Here is a 26,118-nt window from a genome sequence, read left to right as displayed (position 1 = left end):
AGGACTCGCAAAGTATTTTTCAAATGGGCTCGGCTTTTCCTGTGCCTGTTTAAAACATTAAAACCGTGTAGCAAGAGAGGCTGCGTGCGCTGGTCCCTCCCTCCTCCCTCCCTCCCCCACCCCAGGCCGAGACGTCATGGGAGGGAGGTATAAAATTTCAGCAGAGAGAAATAGAGAAAGCAGTGTGTGTGCATGTGTGTGTGAGAGAGAGGGAGGGGAGGGAGAGAGAGAAGGGGAGAGAGAGAGAGAGAGAGGGAAGGAGAGGGCCGAGTGTAGGGGACTGAACCACAGAGAGGCAAGACGCGAAGAGCCTTGCGGAGGAAGGAATACTGCTGTCCGGAGTCAGCTGTGCGGTGAATCGGCTTCGATTTTTCTTTTCCTTTTGATTTTGATTATTTTTTTTTCCTCCCTAACGAGACGCAAGGGACAGGAGCCATGGCCGAGGGAGAAGACAAACTAAGATGCTGGTGACCGTGGGTCCAAGTGGATTATCCGAGCTGTCTCCAAGAGGCCTGTCCTCCCTGCTGGCCAGTTGTACATAACCCCTCAGCGCAGCCAATGAAGAGGAGAGGCAGCGTGAACAGAGTCATTTAGAAAGCCCTCAGGAAGTGTAAACAAAAGAGAAAGCATGAATGGAGTGCTCGGGGGACAAGTGTGTCCTGCCCTGCCCCTACCTTTAGCGGGGCCCGCGGCTGCCCAGCCCTGCCTCTCCCCACATACCCACTGGTGATTTTTTTTTTAAAAAAAAAAAAAACATTTTTGTCTTTTCTTTCCCATTCTCTTTTCTTCTTCTTCTTCTTCAGGGCAAGGCAAAGATTCTGATTTTTGGGACCCAGAGCCATGGCCCTTCTTTAAAATACCCACTTTCTCCTCATCGCCAAGCAGCGTTTGGCAATATCAGATATCCGCTCTATTTATTTTTACCTAAGGAAAAACTCCAGCTCTCTTCCCACTCCCAGCTGCCTTACCACCCCTCCCAACCCTCGCCTTGCCCTCCACCTGGCCTGCTGGCAGTCAGAGCCCAGCAGAACCTGTTGAGACATATGGACAAGAATCCCAGCGCTCCATCGCACACAGTCCGCTACTTCTTCCCCCCGGGGTTGCCAGCTCTTCCTGGGAGTCCCGAAGCCCTCACAGTGCAGTGAGTTCATGCACCCTCTTGCCAAGCCTCAGTCTTTGGGATCTGGGGAGGACGCCTGGTTTTCCTCCCTCTTTCTACTGGGGTCTCCTCCTTGCCAGGCCTCCCCCGTCCCCTGGCCTCGCTTCTGGGCTCACAGAGGAAGATGTACTTACAAAGGACTCTGGTGGTCCTGGCCCTGCTGAACTTGGCCACGGTGAGCTTCGCTCTGTCCACTTGCACCACCCTGGACTTCGGCCACATCAAGAAGAAGAGGGTGGAAGCCATTCGGGGACAGATCTTGAGCAAGCTCAGACTCACCAGCCCCCCTGAGCCATCTGTGATGACCCACGTCCCCTACCAGGTCCTGGCACTTTACAACAGCACCCGGGAGTTGCTGGAAGAGCTGCATGGAGAGAGGGAGGAAGGCTGTACCCAGGGGAACACCGAGTCGGAGTACTATGCCAAAGAGATCCATAAATTCGACATGATCCAGGGGCTGGCGGAGCACAGTAAGTCCAAATGCTTGCTTGGTGTCTATTCTGGAGGGGATGAACTGGAAAAGGGAGTTCCACGGGGGGGGGGGTGTGTGTGTCGGGGGGAGGGGGGGGTCCCTGGTGGTGGTTACCCAGAAGAGTGCCCCCAGGGTTCACCACAGAGGTCAGGCATTGCAGCTGCAGCTGGGGAGGTGGGTGGGAAAGGAGACAGACATTCCGGTAAGAGCCAAGCGCTTCCAGAGGCCAGGAGTCCTGGAGCCAAGTGGCATTCTGAACTCCCATCACATGCTGGATGGATATTAACTTGGGGTTGTCCTGTGCTACCTAAGGAAACATGTTCCCACACATGTGCCCGTAGAGGTTAACTGTGAGCACATGGGTTCCATCAAGGGGTAGGCTGACTGGCCACCAAATCATCATGGTCTTCCAAGTCTAGATAGCTCCATATTCTCCCAGCTTCTCTCTGCTTCTGGTGCCACATCTCCGGGTCAGCTTTCCAGCTCTCAGGAAGCACCGTACCTGCCCCAAATTCGTTTGTCAAGTTTTTTTTGGAAGCCCGGGCAAGATATTAACTTCTTGCAGCCTGGACCCTTCAGTCTAACACACACACACACACACACACACACACACACACACACACACACACACACGTGATCCACGTGAGCTGAGAGGGGGAGGGTAGTGCATGTATATCCCCACATACGTGGACTTTTGGGCGCTGTGGACTCTTGCATTACTCAGTAGACAGATTCATATGTGTAAAGTGTGGCCTCCGGAGTTAATGGACGTAGGAGGGCAGGATGGAGGCCCTGGCTAACCCAAAGCATCTGCCTGCCATGGGGGTGTGGGTGGGAAGGACGGCTGTGGGGGCGATGGAGATGTGTGTCTGGGAGCGTTTCTTCCCAGGAGGCTGCTGTCTGCGGAGGAGCTGTGAAGCTTCTGGGTGAGACGTCTGTGTGTGTGTTTGTACACGTGTGGAAGTCATGTGTGTTTACTGAATGGGGATTTAAAAACTCTCCATACAAGAGAGAGGAGCTGGCAGATGTCGAGAGACACTGACAGCCCAGGAAGAGAGGAATGTGAGCTGCTCTGGGCCTGAATCCGAGAGCAGTTCCGTTCGTTCATTCGCTTTTCCTGCCAGCAGGTGTCCTCCGTGCCCTGGTGACTTCAGCCCAGGCCCACCTGGGAGGTGGGCAGTGCCCAAGTGGGGGTGGGACGATGGGAGGGAGCCGGGAGGGTGGCACCAGTCAGAGTGGCCACGGGGCAAACAGCAGGAGGCTAAAGAAACCTGGTTGCAGAGAAGGGACCGGAATGAGCGCCAATGGGCGGGGTGGCTCTCCAGGAAGATGCAGAGGCCAGTAGGGAGCTGGCCTACAACCAGGCAGAAACCTGTGGTTTCTGGAGCTGGGGTGGGGGTGTTCCCAGTGCTGTTCCCTGCGACTACCTGGAGTGTCCTTTCTTAGGATCTGGCTCTTTGTGGGGAGCCCAGGACGGAAGCAAGGCAGACCTAGAACTCCCTGCTGAGGGTCCCCTCACTGGCGGAGGGTCAGGGACTTCCAGGTGACCACAGTTTCCAGTCTTCCCGGCCTAGACGAGCTGAACCCTCGACTCCTTGGCCACCCTACCAAAGCAAGTTGTAGTGGCCACAAACATCAGAGAAAGGGTCACAAGCCTGAGGAGAGTGGAGGACAAGAGAGCAGGCCTGGGACCTTCATAGTCTGGGTCAGGAGGAGAGTTTGAGGGAAGAGGGATTCTGAGTCCTGAGGGCCCACCCCATCTGGAGCCCTGCGCAGAAAAACGAGCAACTCATAAGGAAACAAGGCCACACTGGGGGGGGGGGTGTGTGGAGATGTGGATTTTGCACAGAAACCCAGGGCGCCAAGGTGGGGGGGACAGCCTGAGACAAAGCCAAGGCAGACCCCCACTGATGTGCATTTCCCAATCTGCAGCATCGAGGGAAGTTCAAGATAGGGGGTGAGACATGGCGGCTACGGAGTCATGGTCTAGCCTGTGCCAACTCGGCACAGTGGACAAGATCGTCTTCTAGATGCTGAGGAGGATGCAGTGTTCAGTGGGACACGGGCCATGCCATGGAGGCTCACGGTACCCTCCGGAAGCAGGTCCAGGCTCTCTGCAGTTGGTACAGGTGGCGCGGTGGTTGAAGAGACACCAGCCTGGGCCTGTCCTGCAGCTGGTCAGGTGTGGCTCAGCCTGGCTGAACCAGGCAGCTTCAGAGCAGAGGAGGAGAACTTCTTTTGCTGTTGTTGGGTTTTTTTTCCCCCTCCAGGACAGAGTTTCTCTGTGTAAACCTGGCAGTCCTGGAACTCACTCTGTAGACCAACCAGGTTGGCCTCGAACTCACAGAGACCTTCCTGCCTCTGCCTCCCCAGCGCTGGGACTAAAGGCGTGTGCCACCGCTGCTGGGCTGAACTGAGGGTGCCGGGGGCAGGCTCTGGGTCTGTGCTGTTGCCTCGCCAGTAGCTCTGTGCTGGCTCATGAGATGATGCTCACTTCCACATTTTGTCACTAGCAGAAGATGGGCGTTTGGAGGGAAGTGGCAATAGGGATCTGGAGGAAGGTGACAGGGACCCATAGAGAGAAAACTCGAAAGAAGGAATCATTTCCAGCAGGAGGCAGGGCACCAAAGTGAGAGCGGAGAGAATTGTCTTATGGCTGTGCCCTGTCATGGCGAATCTGTCAAGTGATCTAACCTAGAAAGGATGTGTGCAAAACGCAGGCTTAGTGGCAATGTATGTGTGAAAGGCACAGTTTAAGGCCACCTTTAATCTTTAGGCTCTAGAAGAACCTTGGCCTGTGACCCAGATGACTCCTGGGTTAACCTCACCAGGAGGGGACAGCAGCTCTAGCCTTTGTCACCCAGGTCCCTGGTTGCTTGGGAATGACTGGATTTGTTTTCAGCTCTGACTGCTGGAGACGGGACTGGAGATTCATATGCCACACATACTCCCCCCAGCTTCAATGAATGGGTTCCCATCCTCTTGGAGACAGTCTCAAGCAGGTTAAGCAAGCTCAGCCATGTGATGCTTCTTCCTAGTGCCTCAGTTTCTCCATGGGAGGTCATCTCCAGGCTCCCTTTCACTTGGAAGTTTTGTCACATCTGGGGATGGTTTGCCTGGGTACCTGCTGGGAGATAGTGGCAGGACTCTGTAACCTTACCATCTTCTAAGATGTTGCCATGGAGACCAGTGAGTGCTTTCTCTGGCGTGGGTAGTGGGGGGAAGGATACCATCTTCTCAATTCTGTGTCGTCCATGCAACCATTGGCCTAAGCATCATTTTTCGTCTTCTGGCTCAAAGGAGTTTATGTCTTGTGTGAGACTCATTTTTGTCAGCCAAGGAAAGGGCTGAGACAATTGCAGAACTCCCCGGCGGGAAGAATACCCAGTGTTTTGAGCTTTCTTTTCTGGTTGCCATCTGTAGATTTTGTCCATTTATGAAATTTCAAAGATAGTCCACGTTGAAAGGACTCATATGCCACAGATATCAATGTCAGACACATAGCAGGGCTCTGGCTATGGGGGCGGGGTAGAGAGAGCACCCGGGGCCCATCTCTCCTTTATAGAATAGAGGTAAGTAGTATGGAGACATCCTGGGGAACGTGTGCTCTCAACAGGCTTAAAGATGGGGTGACCCACGGGGCAAAGAGTTTCCCTAGAGGGGTTGTAAGCACAAATGCCTTCAGAGACTAGGCTGGGGATGCAGATGGGTTCTAGAAGAGCAGCTATGGCCCAGGCACTAAAGTCCTTCAGGCCATGGAGAAAGTAGGTGTATGTGGTGGGGTTGGGGTGGAAGGTTCTGGAACCTCATTGACCTGCCAAAAGAGGAAGCCAGTGTGTGGCTCTTACTGATTTTTGCATTCAGGAATGTAGGTCCAGCTTGACTATCTCTTATCATTTCCCAGGATGGCAGGGAATCTGGAAATTTGGGTGAAATCTCCCAACTTGTAATACAGACTGAAAATGTTTATGGGCTTCTACCACAAAACTTTTAAACATTGGCTAAACAACACATCTAATTCGTTTCGAGGTTAACCCATGTAAAGTTGGAGACATCCAGGCTGCACTTTCTCAGGCTCCCAGCACACTGGAAGCCACGGTCCCTTTCTCAGAAAAATGATAAACTTTGCTCTTCCATCCCGGCGGCACACTGGAAACATCTAGAAAACTTGGGGAAACTGCTGTGGATCCACTCAGTGCAGTCAGTTGCTGGGTAGTGGGGTCATAGTTCACTGCTTTAAAGACTCCCCACGTGTCCTTGCTGGTCATACCATTCCTCCATGGACTCCCCCAGAAATGAGGTGTTCAAGCCCATCCACACCTGTCTGGAAGCATTTCAAGAGGCAGTTAACTACACAGACAATTTCCTGGGTTCTCCATAGATACTATGCATGCATCTTGTGGGTTGTGTGCTATTGTTACTTCCTAAAGCAAAACAGATGAAAGAGTGTCTGTCCCTACGCAGTGTTCCAGGAAATGGAAACAACTGGAAATAATGTCCTTTACAGAGGTGACTCCTGTATCCACCCCTTGACTGTCAAGAGCAGAGCTTGGGCACAAAGGGTCCTGGTCATTGAATCTAAGGCAATGTTGGGATGCCCGGGCCATTTTGAGGAACCCCCTCATATTTGTTGCTGAAACTACTATTATCTTTCCATTGGATAATCCCCCAGGCCCGCTCTTTCAGGGTCTCAGATTCAATAAATGGGGTGTGGCCAAATCCCACCTGGGTTCAAATCCCACCTCTGCCACCTACTACTTGAGGGACCATGGAAAACCACTTAGCTTTTCTGATGTTCCATTTTCCCATGAGTAGAATGATACATTTTATAGATTCTCTTTATTTTCAAGTATTGTTACAGGAGCTACATAAAATGTAAGGAGGTATATTATATATTTTGCTTATTTATTTACATGATTCATTCCACTAATTAGTTTAAGCTATTTTTGTGGGAACCCACAAAAGCTTTCTAGTGAGATCTGAGCTTGCTTTACCCAGCAGGGCTGCATTAGGGGATGGCTGGACCATGTGCATGGTCACCAGGTGGTTAGGATGGTCTGCACTTGGCTGTGCTGGGGGGAGGTCTTTTGCTCCACCTCTTGGCGTTCCTTTAAAAGCCCTTTAGTAGAGACAAAAGGGGCTGGTGGGTTTTGATCCAGGCCCTCTCAAGGCTATCCTGTGTTTCTCTCTCTCTCTCCTCTCTATTTCTATCTACATATTCCTCATTTCTCCCCGTTCAAGAGTACCCTGGGGTAGAAAGTGGGGGCAGGCACCCACATATCTCTTGTTTGTTTTGAGATAAGGTCTTACTATGTATTGTTCCTGAACTCTGAAAACTTTCTTATTAGATTTATTTGTGTGTGTATCGGGGTACCCATGTACGCTTGCACGTGAGTTGAGGCCACACAAAGACTTTCAGAAGTCTGTTATCCTCCAGTGTGGGTTTGATCCTGGGGATCAAACTCAGGCCATCAGACTTGGCAGCAAGCACCTTTACTCACAAAGCCATCTTGCCAGCCCATGGTCTCAGGCATTTGAAAATTTTTTTTTTAAAAAATCTTATGTACATAGGCGTTTTTCCTGCATGTGTATCTATAGTCTATGTGTACCTGGTGCCTGCAGAGGCCAGAAGGGGGCGTCAGATCTGCTAGAACTGGAGTTACAGGTGGTTGTGAGCCACCATGTGGTTGCTGGGAATTGAACCCAGGTCCTCTGGATGAGCAGCCAGGGCTCTTACCGCTGAGCCATCTCTCCAGTTCTGACTCAGGATCTTGATTACCCAGCCTCAACCCTGCCTCCCCCACCCATTGCTTCCCATTCCTTCTTGATTCACCTTAAAATCTTCACTAAGAGGGGTCTGTCATGGGGTACAGGCACATGAGTGATGGAGTGGAAGTTAGCAAAGAGAACATCATTGGAGCATCCTGAGGACTCTGTTAGGGCATCGCCATCCCTGTTTCCTGGCTGCTCACTGCTTCCACCCCACTCTGGCCCCATCCTCCTTAGGTACCATTTCCTACTTTCTTCTCCCACTTTATACCTTGGTGCACATTGCTGTGACTCATGCTCTCCTAACAGACAGTTACTGCAGAGACCAGATTGATGACATCTTCTCCCAGACCAACTCTCAGTCATTGAGAGGGTCACTGGTCCAAGTGCTTGTCCGCATCCACAATTACAAACCTGTCAACTTACATATGAAATTGCTGGGGATGTAGCTCTGTTATAAAATGAGTGCTTTGTGGAGAGATGTTTTAGTAGTTAAGAATGTGTGCTACTCTGGCAGAGGACCTTAGTTCAGATCTCAGTGCCCACATCAGGTGGCTCACAACCACCTCTAACTCTAGTTCTAGGGGATCCAATGCCCTCTACTGGCCTCCCTAGACACTGCACTCAAGTGTACAAACTCACACATAGATACACATAAGTACACAGAATGAAAACTTGAAATAAAATATTTCTAAATGTGTGCTTGGCATGTGAGCGGCTCTGGACTCCACCTCCAGCAGCCCTCTATACAGACCCGTATGAGAAATGCCATCACTGACTCCTCTCCTTGGTCCTATTTGAAGTGGCCTAGAGAATAACTGGCAGTCTTTGTTCCTTCAAGGCTAATTATCAATCAGGGCTTCATTAGCTGGCATTCACACATGTGTTTCCCACATCTGTTCCATCAATTTTCCTCTTACCATGAATGGCAGGCCCACCAGATGGCAATTTCCAGAAACACCCACTCATCTTTTCCTAAGGCCCAGGAGCATGCTTGCTGGTTTTAGGCCTCAGATGGGCCCCGCCTAGTCCATGAGTCCTAACCCACCCCTTGGGGTCCGTACCTGCTCATTCCAGCCATGTCCGTTATGTGTGGAATCTGGGTCTAGGAGCTTGAATTTCAAGTCCTGGCTGTGGTCACTCTTTGTGTAGAGAGGATTTCCCTGGTGTTAATGCTCTCAGACCTTGATGTTGTAAAGGACACCGGGGTGGGGAGGAGACAAAGGCTTCTGCTCCCCTTTGCCTGGCTCAGAACCGCGGAGAGCATCTGCTGCCCTCTGGCTGATGGATGGGGGTGAAGAGAACGGCGTGATGGCACAGGCTGGCATAGCACAGGCTACCAAGCACAGAGACCCTCTGTGCTGGCCAGTGTGGTGTCAACTGGACACCATCTAGAGTCATCAGAGAGGAGAGAGGCTCAGCTGAGAACAGGCCTCCGTTAAGATTCAGCGCCAGGCAAGACTGCAGGGCTTTTTCTTAATTAGTGATCAATGGCGGAGGGCCCAGTCCGTGGTGGGTGGTGTCATCTCCTGGGCTGGTCCTGGGTTCTGTAAGAAAGCAGGCTGAGCAAGACATGGGAAGTCAGTCAGTAAGCATCACTCCTCCATGGCCTCTGTGTTAGTGTTCCTGCCCTGTTTGGGTTCCTGTCCTGACTTCCTTCAGTGATGGACTATGGATGTGCAAGTGTAAACCGAACAAAATCTTTTCTCCCCGAATTGCTTTTGGTCATGGTGTTTCATGACAGAACTATTAACCCATAAAGAGAAAGTAGTTGAGACAGGTAGCTCTTTTTTATTTGAAATATATATATATATGTATACATACATACATATGTATATATCCTACACCCAGACTTGAGATACGGCCTCTTTACCCTAGAAACTGCCCTTTGTTTAGGTCTAAGCCACAGCATTGGTTGGAACACTTGCTGCAGCTCTCTATTATCAGTGGGACGGGGCTCAGGCTCTCCCTTGGACACATGAGAGTCTCAGCCTTCTTTCTCTTCGCTCCAGCTTGCAGCTGCGGCTCTCCCATCCACTCTGGCCTGTCTCTACCTCCAGGAGTCCCTCTGTGTCAAACCCTTTTGTCCTCCCCTACCACCCTCCTGCAGGGTACAGATTGCTGCCACCCACCCACCCACCCCTTCCATTGGTTACGTGTTCAATCCTTCCTCACGTCTTCCTGCCATTCCTCTGCATCACCAAAGGTCCTGGGATTTGGCTCTGTGTCACCTGAAGGCAGGGACTGTGGCTTCCCATCATCAGCATCACACCTGGCTCATAGTATTTATTTCACTGTTTACATTTTAAAAGATTTATTGTGTGTGTGTGTGTGTGTGTGTGTGTGTCTTGGATCTGGGTCTGACTGTCTGTATGCCTCAGGGGGCCAGAAGAGGGCATCCGATCCCTTGTAGCCAGAGTTACAACTGGTTACAAGCTGCCTACCATGGGTGCTGGGAACCGAACTTGGACCCTGAACCTTCTCTCCAGGCTCTACCCATGTTTAAGAAATGAATGAATGCCCAGCAAACAAGAACACAAACGAATCAGCTAGCTCTAAGGCAACTAAGCAACTAACTACTATTTTCTCAGAATCTGTTTTGGTGTGATTTATTGATGGTTTTGTTTTTGAAACTTAGCCGGGGCTGGGAACTTGCTATGTAGCCCAGGCTGGCCTTAAACTCAAGCTCCTCCTGCCTCAGACTCCCAAGTGATCATATCACGGGGCTGGGCTGCCAGGCCTGGCTGAGAATCTGTATTTTTGAAAGATTAAGCCAAGCAGTCTGGAGAGCTTAGCAGTTTGCGGATAGCACACAGTGAGAGCGGAGCTGGAGAGATGGCTCGGCAGTTAAGATCACTGATGCTCTTCCAGAAGACCGGGGTGCACTTCCTATCTTCTGTGTCACGGAGCTCATAATGACCTGTAGCCCCAATTCCAGAGGATCCGACGCCCTCTTTTGGCCTTTGTGGGCACTGCACATATGTGGTGCACATACATACACTTAGTTAAGTCCACACTCATACACATAAAATAAATTGAAAAAATTTATTTAAATTAAAAAAAATTTTTTTTATTAAATTAATAAAATTAAAAAAAAAGACAGTGGGCAAACTGGATAATTACACTTGACTCAATCCCATGTCCTTGCTCAGGACTCTGTCTAACTCCGGGGTTACCAAGAATCGTCCTTGCATCTCCACCTTCAGGTCTGAGGCTTCAAGCCTCTAGGGAGGTCATAGACAGGACTGTGGTCACTTGGCGTGTGTCTGCCGGCTGGCCGCACACCGGGCCCTCACTCACGGCGCCTCTTCCCATTGCTTTTCCCTCTAGATGAGCTGGCTGTCTGCCCCAAAGGGATTACCTCTAAGGTTTTTCGCTTCAACGTGTCCTCAGTGGAGAAAAATGGAACCAATCTGTTCCGGGCAGAGTTCCGGGTCTTGCGGATACCCAACCTCAGCTCCAAGCTCAGAGAGCAGAGAATTGAGCTCTTCCAGGTACATCTTCCAGCTGGAAACCACACTCTAGATGCCAGCCTCCTCCGTGCCTGGCCTCCACTGAGAGTGGAGTTTTGAGAGAGCTGGTCTGAAGCTGACTCCTCAGAGCCTCTGTCATTAAGAGGGCCGAGTTACCTGAGGTGCACAAAGGGCATGGTGTTCAGAAGCCATTAGTCACCCCTTGTTCGGCTCCCCTGTCCGGGGCACTGTAACCTATCCCTGGCACTCCATCCTGGCCTCCGGTGCTCACTCTTTCCTCCGCCTCACAGATACTTCGCCCGGATGAGCACATTGCCAAGCAGCGCTATATCGGTGGCAAGAACCTGCTCACGCGGGGCACGTCTGAGTGGCTGTCTTTTGATGTCACCGACACTGTGCGGGAGTGGCTGTTGCGGAGAGGTAGGTAAACTCTCAGCGGGAACATTTCTGCAGGAACCTCTGGGTCCCCTTCTGCCTCACGAAAGGGAAGAGGAGAGAAGGAGGGGAGCCATAGACCTGGGTTCAAAGTCGAGCTTCCTCCTGACTCTTCTCCACGCCATCCTTAAATTAATGCAGCGAGCAAGACCGGTGAGAGCTCAGATCCCATGGGGCTTCCATTCTGGCGGCAGAGACATAGAGTACATAGAGTAAGCCCGTGAACGTATAGATAAGATGGCGTGTCAATCCATGACAATGCGTTGAATACTAAAGGGTCAAGATGATGGTGGCTGGGCGATCCACCACTGGCTGCTCTGAGGAGGTCTCTGTGAGGAAGGGAGTCTAACATCGAGATCCAAGCGATGACCGTTAAGGAGGCCAGGTGAGAGGGGCACCCAAGCAAAAGAAACAGTAAGGCCCAAGCCCCTGGGTGGAACCCAGCTTGATTTGTTGTAGCAGCAGCGAGCAGACCGGAACACCACGAACTGAGGTCATCTGGCCAAGTGTGTCTCAGACCACAGCACGGTTTGGGGCTTACTCCAAGTGTGATGAATGCTGTAAGCAGGGTGTGCATGTGGGGGCCGTGATGGGTGGCTTACCCCTTTAAACAAAAGCCCTCTGGCTGCTGTGAAGTAAAGGGACAAAGCAAGGGAGACATTTAGGGAGCACCCAGAGCAGCCCAGGGGAGGGTGGCAGGGACCTGGGCGGAGTCAGGGCTGTGCAGATGGAAATCACATGGGTCCATTCTGTGATTTGGAGGTTGAGCCAATACGCTAGTATTAGGTATGCCGTGGGAAGACACACCAGCAATCTCAGATGACGTTTGAGGTTTTCCATAGAACATCCAGCTGTACCATCAGCTGTTGGAAGAGGAAGGACTAGAAGAGACTTGGGGCAGGGTCTGTGAAGGCCAATTGTTTCAATAGCCCGTTGTTGGGGAATATTATTATTATTATTATTTGTTTGTTTTTCGAGAATGGGTTTCTCTGTGTAGCTTTGTGCCTTTCCTGGAACTCACTTGGTAGCCCAGGGTGGCCTTGAACTCACAAAGATCCACCTGGCTCTGCCTCCCGAGTGCTGGGATTAAAGGCGTGCGTCACCACTGCCTGGCAGGGAATATTATTTTAAGGTGTGTTACTTTTGTTTATGTTGCATTTGTTTTACTCTGTGAAGCTGTGTGACTGTGCCTGTCTAAAACACCTGATGGTTTAATAAAGAGCTGAACGGCCAATAGTGAGGCAGGAGAAAGGATAGGCGGGGCTGGCAGTCAGAGAGAATAACAGAAGGAGAAATGTGGGAGGAGGAAGGAAGGAGAGGAGGGATGCACATGATTCAACTATACAACCAGCAACAGAGTAAGAAAGTAAGATACACAGAAGTAAGGAAAGGGAAAAGCCCAGAGGCAAAAGGTAGACAGGATAATTTAAAGTTAAGAAAAGCTGGCAAGAAACAAGCCAAGCTAAGACTGGGCATTTATAAGTAAGAATAACCTTCCGTGTGTGATTTGTTTGGGAGCTGGGTGGTAGGGCCCTCAAAGAGCCAAAAGAGCAAAACCAAACAACAGCCCAGTATCACCGAACTCTACAACATGTATATCAAATGCCACATGTCCCAAATGTCATCCCCACTCACTGGGTCTCCTCATCTGGAAAATGAAGTACCGCTTCCAAGCCTGCAGGCTTCCCAGAGCTGTTTAAGGGTCACGTGTATTAGAACCTGGTAGGTTTCAGTGCACCTCGTAAGAGTAAACCTCTATTATGTCAGGCAAGGAAGCTGAGGTCCAGAGTCATGAAGTTCCTGAGCTTATCCAGCCTGGATAAGAACTTCTGTCCCCCAAGTCAGGTTAGTCTTCTGCCACCATGTTGGTACTTCCTGCTCTGACTGATGGGTGGTGGAGGAGGGAGTAGTAGGACACATCCGGTCCCATCTGGTCCTCCTCACCCCTCCATCGGCTGTGATGCTGTCAGACCATTTACATGCTGGTGGCCAGAGTCCTGGGGCAGGAGAATCTTCGATGTCCTTGGTGTTTGAGAAAAGTGAGGTTGAAGGCAGAGGTCACATGCCGCCTGCTTTTATATCTAACTCTCGGTCAGCAGGACTTTCGTTGTTTTAAAATTTGGGAGATTTTACAGAAAGCTGGGCCTGGTGCGGTGGCCTTTAATCCTAGCACTCTAGAGATAGAAGCAGGCAGATCTCTGAGTTCGAGGCCAGCCTGGTTTACATAGTGAGTTCCAGGACAGCCAGGGCTGTGTAGAAAGAAAACAAAACAAAACAAAAACAAAAACAAAAATGAAAACCAACAAAAAACCCGACAAAGCAAAGCTTCCTGACTTTTCTTGACTAATTGGAAGCCTGACCCTTGACCGTGTACCAGAGCTGAGCAGTAGCCAGCCTTTGAAATGTGCTGTGTGTACTGTTTGGTCTCCAGGCCTCAGTGCGTCCTGTGGGTGAGGCTTCAAGGGGAGCTTCCTACTTCCAAGATCCACTGGACTCTGTAGGCATCCAGATCTTCAAGCTCCCATCTACAGGGCCTTGTGTGATAATGGAGTTGACACATGGTAGGCTAGAGACCCTGCCCTGGCCCTTTAAGGAAGATAAAGCCTGTGAAAAACAACAGGACTCAGCCAATGGTGGCAACAGACGTCTCTCCGCTCAGAGCTTACCACAGGCCAAAAAAAGGGGGGGTTACAGGGAAATTCATCTTAGTTTGCCTGTCTGATTTTGATCAGCTCCACCTGGATTTCTCTGAAGCCCTGGGCACTTGGAATGCTTTTCTGTTCACAGCTGCAGGACTCAATGAGAAGTTTGTGTAGAACATGCTTTCCATCCTCCTTGAGACATCCGAAAAGATAATTTCATAATAAAGTTGGTGGGTCCCCCACCCACCGCCTCACCACTGCCAACTCTGAGGCTTGTTTTTCATTGGAACGTTCAGCTCACACGTAGGCAAATTCTGCCCGTCCCTCCCTTCCCTCCGGGGAAGTAGCTGAGGCCTTTGTTCATGAATCTCCTCAAGAGTTCATGGCCCCAAACCAGGCTGCAAACAGACTCCAAGTTGGAGCAGCTGATGGTGTGGATTGATGAGGACTGAGTCACACCTGTGGTTTGGGAGCCACTCAGGAAGCATCTGCAAGCCTGTGGGCTCCAGGTACCCAGGCTGCAATCTGAGGCCCAGAGCTGCCCGGAGCTCTGTCCAGGATGGAGGACTCAGGTCCTTTCACCACGGTGCCGTTAATCACCCAGCGCACAGCGTCTTGGTATACAGAGCCAGGCTGGGAGGATGTATAGTGTGGGGTCTCTGTCTTGAAATGACTACTCACTGATTAGGTGGGTATCTTGGGTAAACTACTTAATGTCCCTAACTTCTGTGACCTCTTCTATACAATGGGCTAGTGATGCTTTTAGTTTAAAGGATTTTGTTTTGTTTTGTTTTGTTTTTCGACACAGGGTTTTTCTGTGCAGCCCTGGCTGTCCTAGAATTCACCCTGTAAACCAGGCTGGACTTGAACTCACAGCCCCCACCTCTTGAGTGCTGGAATTAAGGGCATGCACCGCCAGCTCTGGGCAGTTTAGAGGATTCTTATGGAAACTATCGCTGATAAAATCGTAGAGCGTTTGATAGAGAGTAATGTCAACAAAGTTGGAACTGACCTCATCTCAGAGTCTTCTAGCTAAAGAGAACCATAGGCCAAGGCAGGCCACTTATCTCCTGCTGGTCACAGGCACTCAGTCCTTTCCTCCTGCCTGCCACCCCCCCACCCCCTCACCCCCCCACCCCCCACCCCCACCCCCGCCCACGTCCATAGACACGTTCACTCTCTAACACACAGAATCACAGAACTTGCTCACTCAGGTCTCTCCCACCCCACCTTGGACATCCTTGAACAGGAAGTGCTGTGTGTTGCTCTTTGCAGCTGCTATGGCTCCTCCCAGCTGCCCGACGCCAAGAGGAGGGCAGACCACACCCGGTCATGTCTTCTCTAGCTGTCCCTCAGTAGCCTGGCTACACTGACTTGTTTCCTGGTTGAGCTAGCCTTCTGGAACAGGGACCTTCTAGCTTAACAGGCTCCCTTGAAGTTTTCCTTGGGGCAGAACAGGGAGAACTGGTTGGAGTTTGGGGTTTATGGAGGGAGGGAGCTAGTTCCTAACCACTTTGTCTGAGTTCTTGTCAACGGGACCCTTGGGATGCCAGGCTCACATCATGGTGACTGGAATCACCATGCCCATACCAGTTTGCCTTGGAGAAGGATGCCGAACTAAGTAGATTTTGGGGTGTTCTCTGATGACGGTAGATTTTTAGGGAGACATCAGGTTGGTCCTGAGGCCGGATGACTACTAAGGGGACTCTAGGGTACAGTAAGCCAATCCTCTCACTGAGATGTTCACCTGGAAAGGTCCATCTCTTGGGACCTTTCCTACACCAGCCACAGCTGGCTGCCACCCCAGGACTGACAGAGCTCTGACCCACCAGGATTGACTACACTAGACCCAGTCTGGTTCTCTGTGACTCTTTGATTCAGTCAAACTTTTTGGTTACTGTGTGTGTGTGTGTGTGTGTGTGTGTGTGTGTGTGTGTGTGTGTGTGTATCTGTGCATGTGTGTGCACATATATGTAGAGGCCAGAGGTCAGCCCCCTCTGGTGTTCTCAGGATAGCCATCTACTTTGTTGGTTTGTTTTTGTTCAGACAGTCTCTCATCGGGATCTGGGGCTCACTGAGTAGGCTAAAAATTAGGCCAGAGAGCCTCAAGGATCCGCCTATCTGTGCTCCCCAGTTCTGGGATTACAAGCCTGTGTTACCACTCCTGGCTTTTTGTGGGTTCTAGGAATCGAACTCAGGTCCTCACGCTTGTGTGGCAGGCCCTTTAAAGACTGACCAACCATTGGCCCAGGCTTCATTTCCTTTGGTTTTTTTTTTTTTCTTCTCTTCATTCAACCCCTTTTACCAATGCCTGTGCTGCTTTGATTTTGTTTACCAAAACATCAGCCCCCCCCCCCCCAAGAGGAGGGAAAAAGCCCGAGTTGGCCTTTTTGCACTCAATGTCTGTCAACAAAGCCTGGCACCTCTAGGCTTGCCCAAGCTCATCCCATCGAACCCATGTCATCTGGACCCTTGGGTGAAGCTCTCTGGAGCCGCTACACATAGACCGGCCACTCTGTGTTCCCACGCTGCTCATCTAGTGAGCCATCCACAGGCATCCCAACCTCCCACCCTGCTGACAGGCTTTTCAAAGAAACTTCTAAGTCATGTCTACCTCATTACATCCCGTTCCTCGAAGAAAAGGTGGCCACGTATAACCAGTTTGCCTCTTCCATCCTCTGGAATAATCACTTTCTTAATCTCCACAGTGACGGCAGAAATGTTGACGTTATTTGCAATGATTCTGAGTCGCCCGTAGTGTGACTTCTGGCATGGATTTCTGACTCCCTCGCCCCCACCCTAGTCATGCCCCACCCCCATCCCCCTCGCTCAGCTTTCCATTCTGTGGTCTTTAAAATTCTCCCCTGCTCACAGGTTCCTCAGTTACGCCCCTTAGGCCCCGCCCCCACCCCTGCCTCTTCTATCCTGTTCAGCAGGTTGACTCAAGTACCCGTTATCCCAGCAGACACTGGGGTGATGTGAGCTTTTCCTTTCCTTCCGTGTCCTTGCATTTGGTTTGGTTTGGTTTTTCAAGTCAGGGTTTCTCTGTGTAGCCCTGGTTGTCCTCGAACTCGCTCTATAGACCAGGCTGGCCTCAAATTCAGAGATCCGCCTGTCTCTGCCTCCTGAGTGCTGGGATTAAGGGCGTGTGCCACCAACTGCCCTGCATGTCCTTGCACTTTTGCCCTGTGTACATAGGCAACAATCTCTTTATGGAGTCCTTTGAAAATGGATGACAATTCCCATCTGCCTCGAAAATGCCCACTATTTACCCTCCCACTTAGTTGTTCATACTGTCACAGAAATACATGGACTGTGGCACCGTGTGCAGGAGGCTCACTCTGAGCTTTGGAAGCGCTTTCTGTCACCTGTGACTCTCAATATAACTCACTTCTCCCCCTTGCCCGGATGGTGGGCATCTGCCTGGTCACTCAGCGTTTCCCCCCCTGACTCTGGGTCCTATTTTGCAGAGTCCAACTTGGGTCTGGAAATCAGCATTCACTGTCCATGTCACACCTTTCAGCCCAATGGAGACATACTGGAAAACGTTCACGAGGTGATGGAGATCAAATTCAAAGGTACCCATGCTGAGGTGTGGTGGGATGAGGGAGTGGATAATATAATAGGAGACCCCTTGGAAAGCCCAAGAAAAGGGACGAGTTTTCTTCATCGAGATGGTGGTTCTGCATTTGGGCGATTCTGCTTTGCCATCAAAGCCCTGAGCATAGCACTCCGCTTAGACAGACAACATCAGCATCTAAGAGGCAGCCGGATTCTAGGGAGTGATGAAATCCTGCAGGCCAGCTGTCCAGGGAAGTAGGACAAGAGTACCTCTTTCATAAGCTCGGCACACAAAATGAGGTAATAAATGTACAACACTGAGCCAATGAGTGCTCAGTAAATGACAGCTGTCTTCCCCTCTCCTCGAGGAAATGAACTCCAGTGGGCCCGAACATGAGTGTCCTGACTACTGAGCTTCCAGAAGTTGCTGGGCCTTCTTGATCCTTGCCCAGAAATTGTCTTGAGTTAAGATGGTTGCTTCCCTGCTTAAACGGTTGTCCACGGGCATTGGATAGAGTTGGCATGATAGTTGAGAGGCTTTACAATCTCAGTTTCTTTCTTTCTTTTCTTTTCTTTTTTTTTTTCTTTTTTTGGTTTTTTTGAGACAGGGTTTCTCTGTGTAGCTTTGGAGTTTGTCCTGGATCTCCCTCTGTAGACCAGGCTGACTTCGAACTCACAGAGATCCGCTTGGCTCTGCCTCCTGAGTGCTGGGATTAAAGGCGTGTGCCACCACCGCCCAGCTCAGTTTCTAATACACATGAAATTTTCTGAGGCCTGGGAAACTCTCTTTTCCTTTTCCTGTCTGTTTTGGGCAGCTGAGAAGTGCAGTGGTTTGAAGGCCATCTGGCAGAAGGTGAAGGTTGCTCTTGGCCTAGCATAGATCTTGGGATGGGCCTCAGCAATCTTCCCACCCCCACCCCTCCCATCACATGGGCTCAACCTCCAACCTTTTATATATTTATTTTTTTTTAAAGTTAAGAGTTTAACATCCAAGCCACAGTGCCTTCTGCATCCTCACATAGAGGGCAGGCTAAGGTGGTGCCTCCCACCTCCACAATACTGTCCCTTGTGCGTAAAGACTTCAAAAAAAGGGGGCCACACACCTAGGGCTCCTATTTATCTTATATACCCGAATCCCTTCCTAAGATCCAAGTTCCTCCTGTAACTGTGCAAATTGGACTTCCAGAGTTCCTGCCCTGGTAAAGACCATCAGCGGCTGTCCTTCACCAATGAGATCCCCAGGAGAACAAATCCTTCTAAGTTAGGTTCCTCCTTTTCAGCTGAACTTGGGTTCTCTCCCCAAACTTGTCTTATGCTCGATTACCTCATCTGAATTTTACAGTGAGAACGTCTCTGAACCCCGAGCCCGATGAGGATGGCAACAGCCCCAGGTCTTGTTTCTTGGGCTCCCACACAGGCTGTCTCAAACTGTGACCCCTTAAATTATCAGTGAGACTTCCGTGCTATCTGGACTAATGCAGACTCTAGCAGGAAACCCAAAGTCTCAGGATCTAATGTGGCAGCCCCAGAGAGTGTGATAGGTACCCACCTAGTGGTGGGGATCCTTGCGGCTCCATGAGGGAGCCCAGGATGCAGCCATCTCAGGAAGGGGAAGGGCAAATGGGCTCTTGTGCAGTTGTGAGGTCGTCTCACTTGTGTCTAGAAGGGTAGCCATGGTAACCATTGTTTTTTTTTTATTTATTTTTATTTTTATTTTTTAAATAATGGTTGCTCCTCTCAGTCTGTGCCTTCTCACAGAACTTGCCCTGTGCCTTCCTCTCTCAGAGACTGTACCATCCCTCATCCTGACTGGGCAGTGACAGGCTAAGATGAGGTGTGGAAGCAGCCTGCAAGGACACTGCTTATTTTAGACAGGAGGTTGTGGCCTTGCTTCCCCTTGCAGGAGTGGACAATGAAGACGACCACGGCCGGGGAGACCTGGGACGCCTCAAGAAGCAGAAGGATCACCACAACCCGCACCTGATCCTCATGATGATTCCTCCACACCGACTCGACAGCCCGGGCCAGGGCGGGCAGAGGAAGAAGCGGGCCCTGGACACCAATTACTGCTTCCGGTGAGTTCTGGCCCCATGGGGAGTGAGGTCAACCTGCCCTCCTGTGGCACCTGGCTTGAGATCTGAACCCCACTCAGCCAAGGGTCCCCGATGCTTTTCACAGACGTGTCTAGGATAGAAGACTGGAATCGCTTCCAAACCTCTTGTTTTTCTGGGATCCCAGTATTTTCTGTAGCCTGGCTCCATTCAGGTCTGGATAAAGTAAGCGAGGGAAGCCACAGCAGGAGAATCTGGGATGTTGGCACTGGGGATGCTTGGGGAAAGTCTTCTCATGGTCTTCCTGCTTGAAGTGCTAGCAAGGTGTGTTTGTGGAGGGGGGCGGAGATTAATACAGTCCCTCTTTCCCGTTGCCATGACAAAATAGTCTGACAAAAACCAGCTTATTTTCGCTCACAGTTCAGATTATGTCCATCATGGAGGGGACGTCAGGGCATCAGGAGCTTGAGGCAGCTGCTCACATTATGTTCACAGTCAGAACAATGAACACACGCTAGTGTGCGGCTCACTTTCTCCAACTCCTAATCTCCTGCCTAGGGAATGGTGCTAACCACATGGGTGGGTTTCCCCACTTCAGTTCATTTATTCAAGATACTCCCCCACAGAGGCCCTTCTCACAGGTGATCGTGGATTCTTTCAAATTGACAAGTAACAGGACCCATCACATCTATGCAGGGTTGGAGGATGTTACTGGATGGGGAATATAGGATGATCTCCATTCACGGGGGAGCTGTTGAGCTAGAGAATTACCAATGACTTCAGAAGGGACCTGCCTTCAGAGGCTGTCACCTCCGCTCCCTCCCAAGACAGGGTTTCTCTGTGTAGCCCTGGCTGTCCTGGAACTCCCACTGTAGACCAGGCTGGCCTCGAACTCACACACAGCGATCCGCCTGCCTCTGCCTCCTGAGTGCTGGGATTAAAGGCGTGTGCCACCACTGCCTGGCCTGTAGCTTCCTTTCTTTATGAACAGCTGGACTGCTCACAGATGTGGGAGGGATGAGAAAGCCTAGATACCCAGGGCTAACACAAAGAAAATGACATCGGGAGGGGTCTGAAGGATGAAGTTCTTGCGCACTGGGAGCTGGGAGAGCATTCATGGACACAGGAGAGGCTGGCGTTTGAACAAAGCCTTCCTTCAAGGGTGGGTGAGGTTTGGATCTGTAAGGACCCAAGAGCAGGGGTGGGGAGCACTTCCAGGGAAAGAAGCAGCAGAAAGGGTCACTTGGCCAGAGAAGATGCCTCGCTGGACTTGGGGCTGAACAGCTAAGTACACTGTTAGAGAGGGCCAGTCAGGAAACAGTGGGAGAGGTGGGGTGGTTGCCGCCACCCATCCCAAGGCTGGCGAGTAGGTCTGCTCTATGTATCTATTTGTCAGCCGGGCTGAATGCTCTTATCTGTGGACAGCAGTGACTTCAGCCCTAGGGGACTTCTTGTGACAGACTTCAGGTCGTTCTGGCTGCTTGATTTTGCCCTTGAAGAGATAGACGTTCTGATCTCACCTGCTTTGCTTTGTGTGCCGGCACTTTAGTGTCTTGCCTGCGGTCATGGGGGTTTCTAGGACGCCAGGTGACTTGAGCCAACAGCCTTCCGCTCCCAGCTGTTCCTTTTCTAAATAATCAAGTATCTCTGCCAGAGTTTGTCCCACTTCCTGCCAACTTCTCCAGTTCTGACCCGCCATTAATCAGGACACATGACCACCCCTGCCTTCAAGGGTGGCCAGGAAAATGAATATCCCTGGAATGGGAAGAGCCAAGAAAGAACGGGGTTAGGAATGGTTATTTAAAATATAAACAATAGAGCCTATCACAGTTCAGTCTTTTTTTTTTGTTGTTGTTTTTGAGACAAGGTTTCTCTGTGTAACAGCCCTGGCTGTCCTGGAACTTGCTCTGTAGACCAGACTGGCCTTGAACTCACAAGAGATCCACCTGATTCTGCTTCCCAAGTGGTGGAATTAAAAGCATCGGCCATCATGCCTGGCTATGGTTCAGTCTTAAAACCTACAAGAAATCAGATTGTGGCCAATAGCTGCCTTTGGAAGCAGTGACTTCTTGGTCTCTTCAGAGACCTGTTGAAGCCAAGGGTATATGCCCACAGAGTGAGGAGGGGTTGCCAAATGCATTTTTGTAAACAACAGGATTGGAGGGGCAGGATAGCCCTACACACAACTTACCTGGGAGTCATGGTTGTAACCAAACGCACTTGAACCTGGGATTCAGTGGACTAGGTTTACCTCCTCTGGTGGCCTCAGCACTCCGAGCGGGAACAGGAAGACACACATGAAGCTTCTTTCATAGTCAGTCTCGCTTTTTGCTGATTTCCTGTACATGTCTTTATCATAGCAACCTGGAGGAGAACTGCTGTGTGCGTCCCCTCTACATTGACTTCCGGCAAGATCTGGGCTGGAAATGGGTCCACGAACCTAAGGGTTACTATGCCAACTTCTGCTCAGGCCCTTGCCCGTACCTTCGCAGTGCAGACACAACCCACAGCACGGTATGGAGCAGGGTGCATGCATGATCTCTGGGCACTGGGGCGTGAATGAAAGATTGACTCTGGAATGAGTGATAATCCTGGATGAGTCAAATCTCTGTAGTAACGTTCTGATCTTGGTAGGCTGGCCCCATTCTACTCAGTCACACTCAGAAATTTAAATTCCTACCACAGGGGGCTAGCACATGGGTAAAAAGCATGCTTAGCATGCGCAATGCTCTGGATTCAGTCTCTAGCACACATACTTGGATGTACCATGGAAGTCATTCAACTGTCACATGACACCCTGTGTCATAGATGTTTGCATCTGGTTGGCAGGCTGTGGGACCCAGAGAAGTTTCTCTCTCTACTAAGAGAGCACAAAGTATGTAGGGACACTGGCAAGAGAAGAGTGAGGGTCCACAGTGTCTGCAGCCTGCTCCCTCAGCGGGATGGAGAGCAGGGCAGTCATCTGCGAAGTACATTTCCAGATAACCCACTGCTGCTGTATCCTGTCTGGGGCAGGCAATTACTAAATGTACCAAGGCAGTGGTGCGTGAGAACATTTTCCACCAACATGGAAACTTAGAGTAAGGAAGACCTTTTGGAGGAGTTTCTTAGCAGCCAAGGGTTTCTTATCAATTGCAAATCCCCAGCAATGGTCATATGCTTCGGTCAGTAACACAAGTCCACCAAGTCTGCCTTCCGCCACACTGGATGACTGCAGCTGGTCTCTCACCCAAACCGTTCCCATGACCCCCCTTAAACAGCCTCTGTGACTACATGCTCATTCAGAACAGCCCCCCAGAAGTGTGCATCGTTTCTGGGTCCCGGGTTCAAGCCTTGGCTCTCTCCTGCTAAATATGTGACCCCACCCACAGGTGCTGGGACTGTACAACACCCTGAACCCGGAGGCATCGGCCTCACCATGCTGTGTGCCGCAGGACCTGGAGCCCCTGACCATCCTCTACTACGTCGGCAGGACCCCCAAGGTGGAGCAGCTGTCCAACATGGTGGTGAAGTCGTGCAAGTGCAGCTGAGGCCAGCCTGCGAGCAGCGGAGGGAAAACTGCCACCACGGACTGCTGCTTCTTGGGAAACCAAAGCGACAGACCTCCCTCTTAGAGGCCTGGAGCCCACAAGCCCTGGCTCCCGGCGAATGGCCGAGAGGGGAGGCTTCCTTCTGGAACATTTCTTTCTGCTAGCTCTGAGAATCACTGTGGTAAAGAAAGTGTGGGTTGGTTAGGGGAAGGCAGACTCCTGAGAACATGGAATTTCTGTGGTGTGGACAGAGGTGGTGGGGTAGAGGAGAAGGGACGGTGAGTCGACGTGGTGTGTGGCAACGGGACTCGGGCTACCCTAGGGAGGAGGCGGGGTAGAGTGGTTAGGTGAGGGCCAGACTGGAAGGCTCTTCAGATCTGAGGTCAGCTTTGTCCATTGAAGTACCATATCTGCTCTAGGGGATCGGGATGTCGTTTAGAGGAGGCAAGCATTTTTTTTTTTTTTCTGACAGGTTATCAAAGTCCCCCCAGAATCCTATCTTGCACTGCCCAGGATTAAAGACAATCTGTTCTTTTTGCAAACTGTCCTCTCACACCAATCAGCATCACGAGTCATGACAGATAACGCAATTAGTTTCTGGGCTAGCAACTAGCTATCTCGGGTCCTCTGGAGATGCTGAACTCGAAAGCCAAGGTCAGAATTTGTTCTCTCGTGTCTTCCCTCGGGGCCCCTCCTTTTGCCTCCTTCCTTGGTCGTATTGCCCCGTGGACGTTTGGCTAGACACCTTCCAGGTCAGGGTTCACTCTCTGGATTCTGGGTCCACGCAGCCCGGGGCATCAGGGATCATTTCCCTCTGGCCCTCTTAGACTCCATGCTCCCCTGGTGTTCCTGGAAGCAGGTGCTACATGCAAGAGGATCCGGGGAGGCTGCACGTGTCTGACACCATGGCCTGGCCCCGGATGCACAGACGGAGGTATAAAGACAAACACAAATATTACTCTCAAATCTTTGTATAAATAAATATTTTTGGGGAATCGTGGATGATTTCATCTTCTGGAAGGTTGCTTCTAGAACAGTAAAAACCTCATTCTAAGGTCTATGTCGGACTCCATACATGTCCTTTGCTTAATTTCACATTGGCCATTTGCTTATCCAGAGATAACTGGAATCCGGGCAGAGCATCTCTCACTGTTTAGCATGAATCCACTGGGTCCACTGTGTGGCCTCTAGCACCTGAGAAGACTGCACCATTGCCTGGGCACACTTCCCTCTTGCAGGGCGCATTATTCTCAAACACAGAGACAGGGACTTAGATGTGTAAGATGTATAGCGATCTTGTGGCTGGGGAGAGATGGCCCAGCGGGGTGTCTGTTGTGCAAATGGGACCTCTGGACTACACACACACACACACACACACATACACACACACACACACACACACACACACACACACACGCGGAAAAAACAGGGTCATCAAATTTCTGGACAAGGTAAGGTGTGCACCCTTGTGTGTAGAAATAGAAATGTGCCATGTAGATTCAATCTAAATGATACAAGCCACCAGTTTTGGAAATCTCACCTCTGCCTCCAAATCACGCCGAGCATTAAAGAAGCCACATGTGGCAAATGGTTCCCAGTGAGGCAAATTCTGTTATCAGAGCCAACCAGGAACTCCTTTTCAGATGGTGGGCCTCTTTAGAGGCAAGAGATCCCAGGGCAATGCCGAATTCCACCGTGAGCAGGCAGAGCAAGAAACCCTCTGGTCTTAGTGCTCTTCAAAGCTATCAACTTTGGGTAAGATCACCGAGGCACAGGCACTGCCTCTGACTGAAGCTGAAGCCTTCAGGTTGAAGGATAGATGAGTGGGTACAAACCTGGTTCCGGGTTCAAGCCCAACTCCTGAGGTCAGCCACTGCCTTAGGGTTTCTATTGTTGTGAAGAGATGCCATGACCACGGCAAGTCTTAAAGGAAAATGTTTAATTGGGGTGGCTCGCTTACAGTTTCAGAGGTTTAATCCATTTTTATAATGGTGGGGAACATGGCAGCATGCAGGCAGATGTGGTGCTGGAGGAGTCCTACATCTTGCAGGCAACAGGAAGTAGACTGAGACACTGGGTGGTATCCTGAGCACAGGAAACCTCAAAGCCCCTTCCCGCCAAGTGACACACTTCCAACAAGGCCATACCCACTTCAACAAAGCCGCACCTCCTAATAATGCCACTCCCTATAAAATTATGGGGGCCACTTCCTTTCAAACTACCACACCCACCAAGACTGTCTCCATGCTCTGTTCATGCCCAACTAATTTATCCAGTGGCCCCTGTCCCTGGCTTGAAATCCTGGTTGTGGAAGTGCTGTCTTTGTGTGTGTGCACACGTGCGTGCATGCGTGCGTGTGTCTGTGTGTGTGTGTGTGTGTGTGTTTGTAGGGAGCAACATGCCAGGTCAGCCATGGGGTATCTGCTGCTGCTGCTGCTGCTGCTGCTGCTGCTGCTGCTGCTGTGTGTGTGTGTGTGTGTAGGGAGCAACATGCCAGCAGGTCAGCCATGGGGTATCTGCTGCTATCCCAAGTACCAGTTTATTTTTGAGACAGGTTTTTTACCATGTAGCTCTGGCTGTCCTGGAACTCACTATGTAGATCAGGCTGGCTTCAAATGTCTCTACCTCCTGAGTGTTGGGATTAAAGGCATTCACCACCATGCTTGGCACAAATACCACAGTCTAGTAATTGTGACGGTTATCCTCAAACTTAAGTAGGTGTGAGGATTAGCTCATGTCCAGTAGAAATGTACAATTTGGGGCTTAAATGTTAAGAGAGCTGGCTCCTCTTCTGGAGGACCAGGGTTTGATTCCCAGAACCCACCCATCTGTAACCTATGTTCTAGAGGATCCAATGTCCTCTTCTGGCTTCTACGGCAACCACATGGTTCACAGACATGCATGCAAACAAAACACCTACACACAAAGTTAAAAAAAAAAACTAAACATACATGTTTAGGCTACAGACCTAGAGGTGTGCTCCCACTGGGGCAGGCTCCAGGCTGCCTCCATAAATTACCTTTGGG

The 26,118-nt window shown here is 50.7% G+C and overlaps 1 protein-coding gene across 1 annotated transcript; it reads left to right on the top strand.

Moving 5' to 3' along the window:
• The first annotated feature begins 130 nt into the window (after window positions 1–130).
• On the top strand, window positions 131–24,152 carry Tgfb3 (transforming growth factor beta 3). Its single transcript, XM_006990298.4, has 7 exons — window positions 131–1,629; window positions 10,731–10,894; window positions 11,164–11,293; window positions 17,421–17,528; window positions 19,415–19,586; window positions 21,923–22,076; window positions 22,934–24,152. The coding sequence occupies exons 1-7, from the start codon at window positions 1,284–1,286 to the stop codon at window positions 23,090–23,092; spliced, it is 1,233 nt and encodes a 410-aa protein (XP_006990360.1). The 5' UTR covers window positions 131–1,283; the 3' UTR covers window positions 23,093–24,152.
• The last annotated feature ends 1,966 nt before the right edge of the window (window positions 24,153–26,118 follow it).

The sequence above is a fragment of the Peromyscus maniculatus genome, chromosome 14 (assembly GCF_049852395.1).
Source record: "Peromyscus maniculatus bairdii isolate BWxNUB_F1_BW_parent chromosome 14, HU_Pman_BW_mat_3.1, whole genome shotgun sequence".
Taxonomy (NCBI): Eukaryota; Metazoa; Chordata; class Mammalia; order Rodentia; family Cricetidae; genus Peromyscus; species Peromyscus maniculatus.
The sequence above is the reverse complement of the archived record's forward strand: the minus strand, read 5'-3'. Positions and strand labels throughout refer to the sequence as shown.

What these genes read in the sequence shown, in the direction of transcription:
- Tgfb3 (XM_006990298.4), top strand. Translation starts at nt 1,284, where the DNA reads ATGTACTTACAAAGGACTCTGGTGGTCCTGGCCCTGCTGAACTTGGCC. An exon ending in GGAGTGGCTGTTGCGGAGAG is followed by an intron (nt 11,294 to 17,420) that starts GTAGGTAAACTC and finishes CCTATTTTGCAG; the next exon opens with AGTCCAACTTGGGTCTGGAA. An exon ending in GACACCAATTACTGCTTCCG is followed by an intron (nt 19,587 to 21,922) that starts GTGAGTTCTGGC and finishes TCTTTATCATAG; the next exon opens with CAACCTGGAGGAGAACTGCT.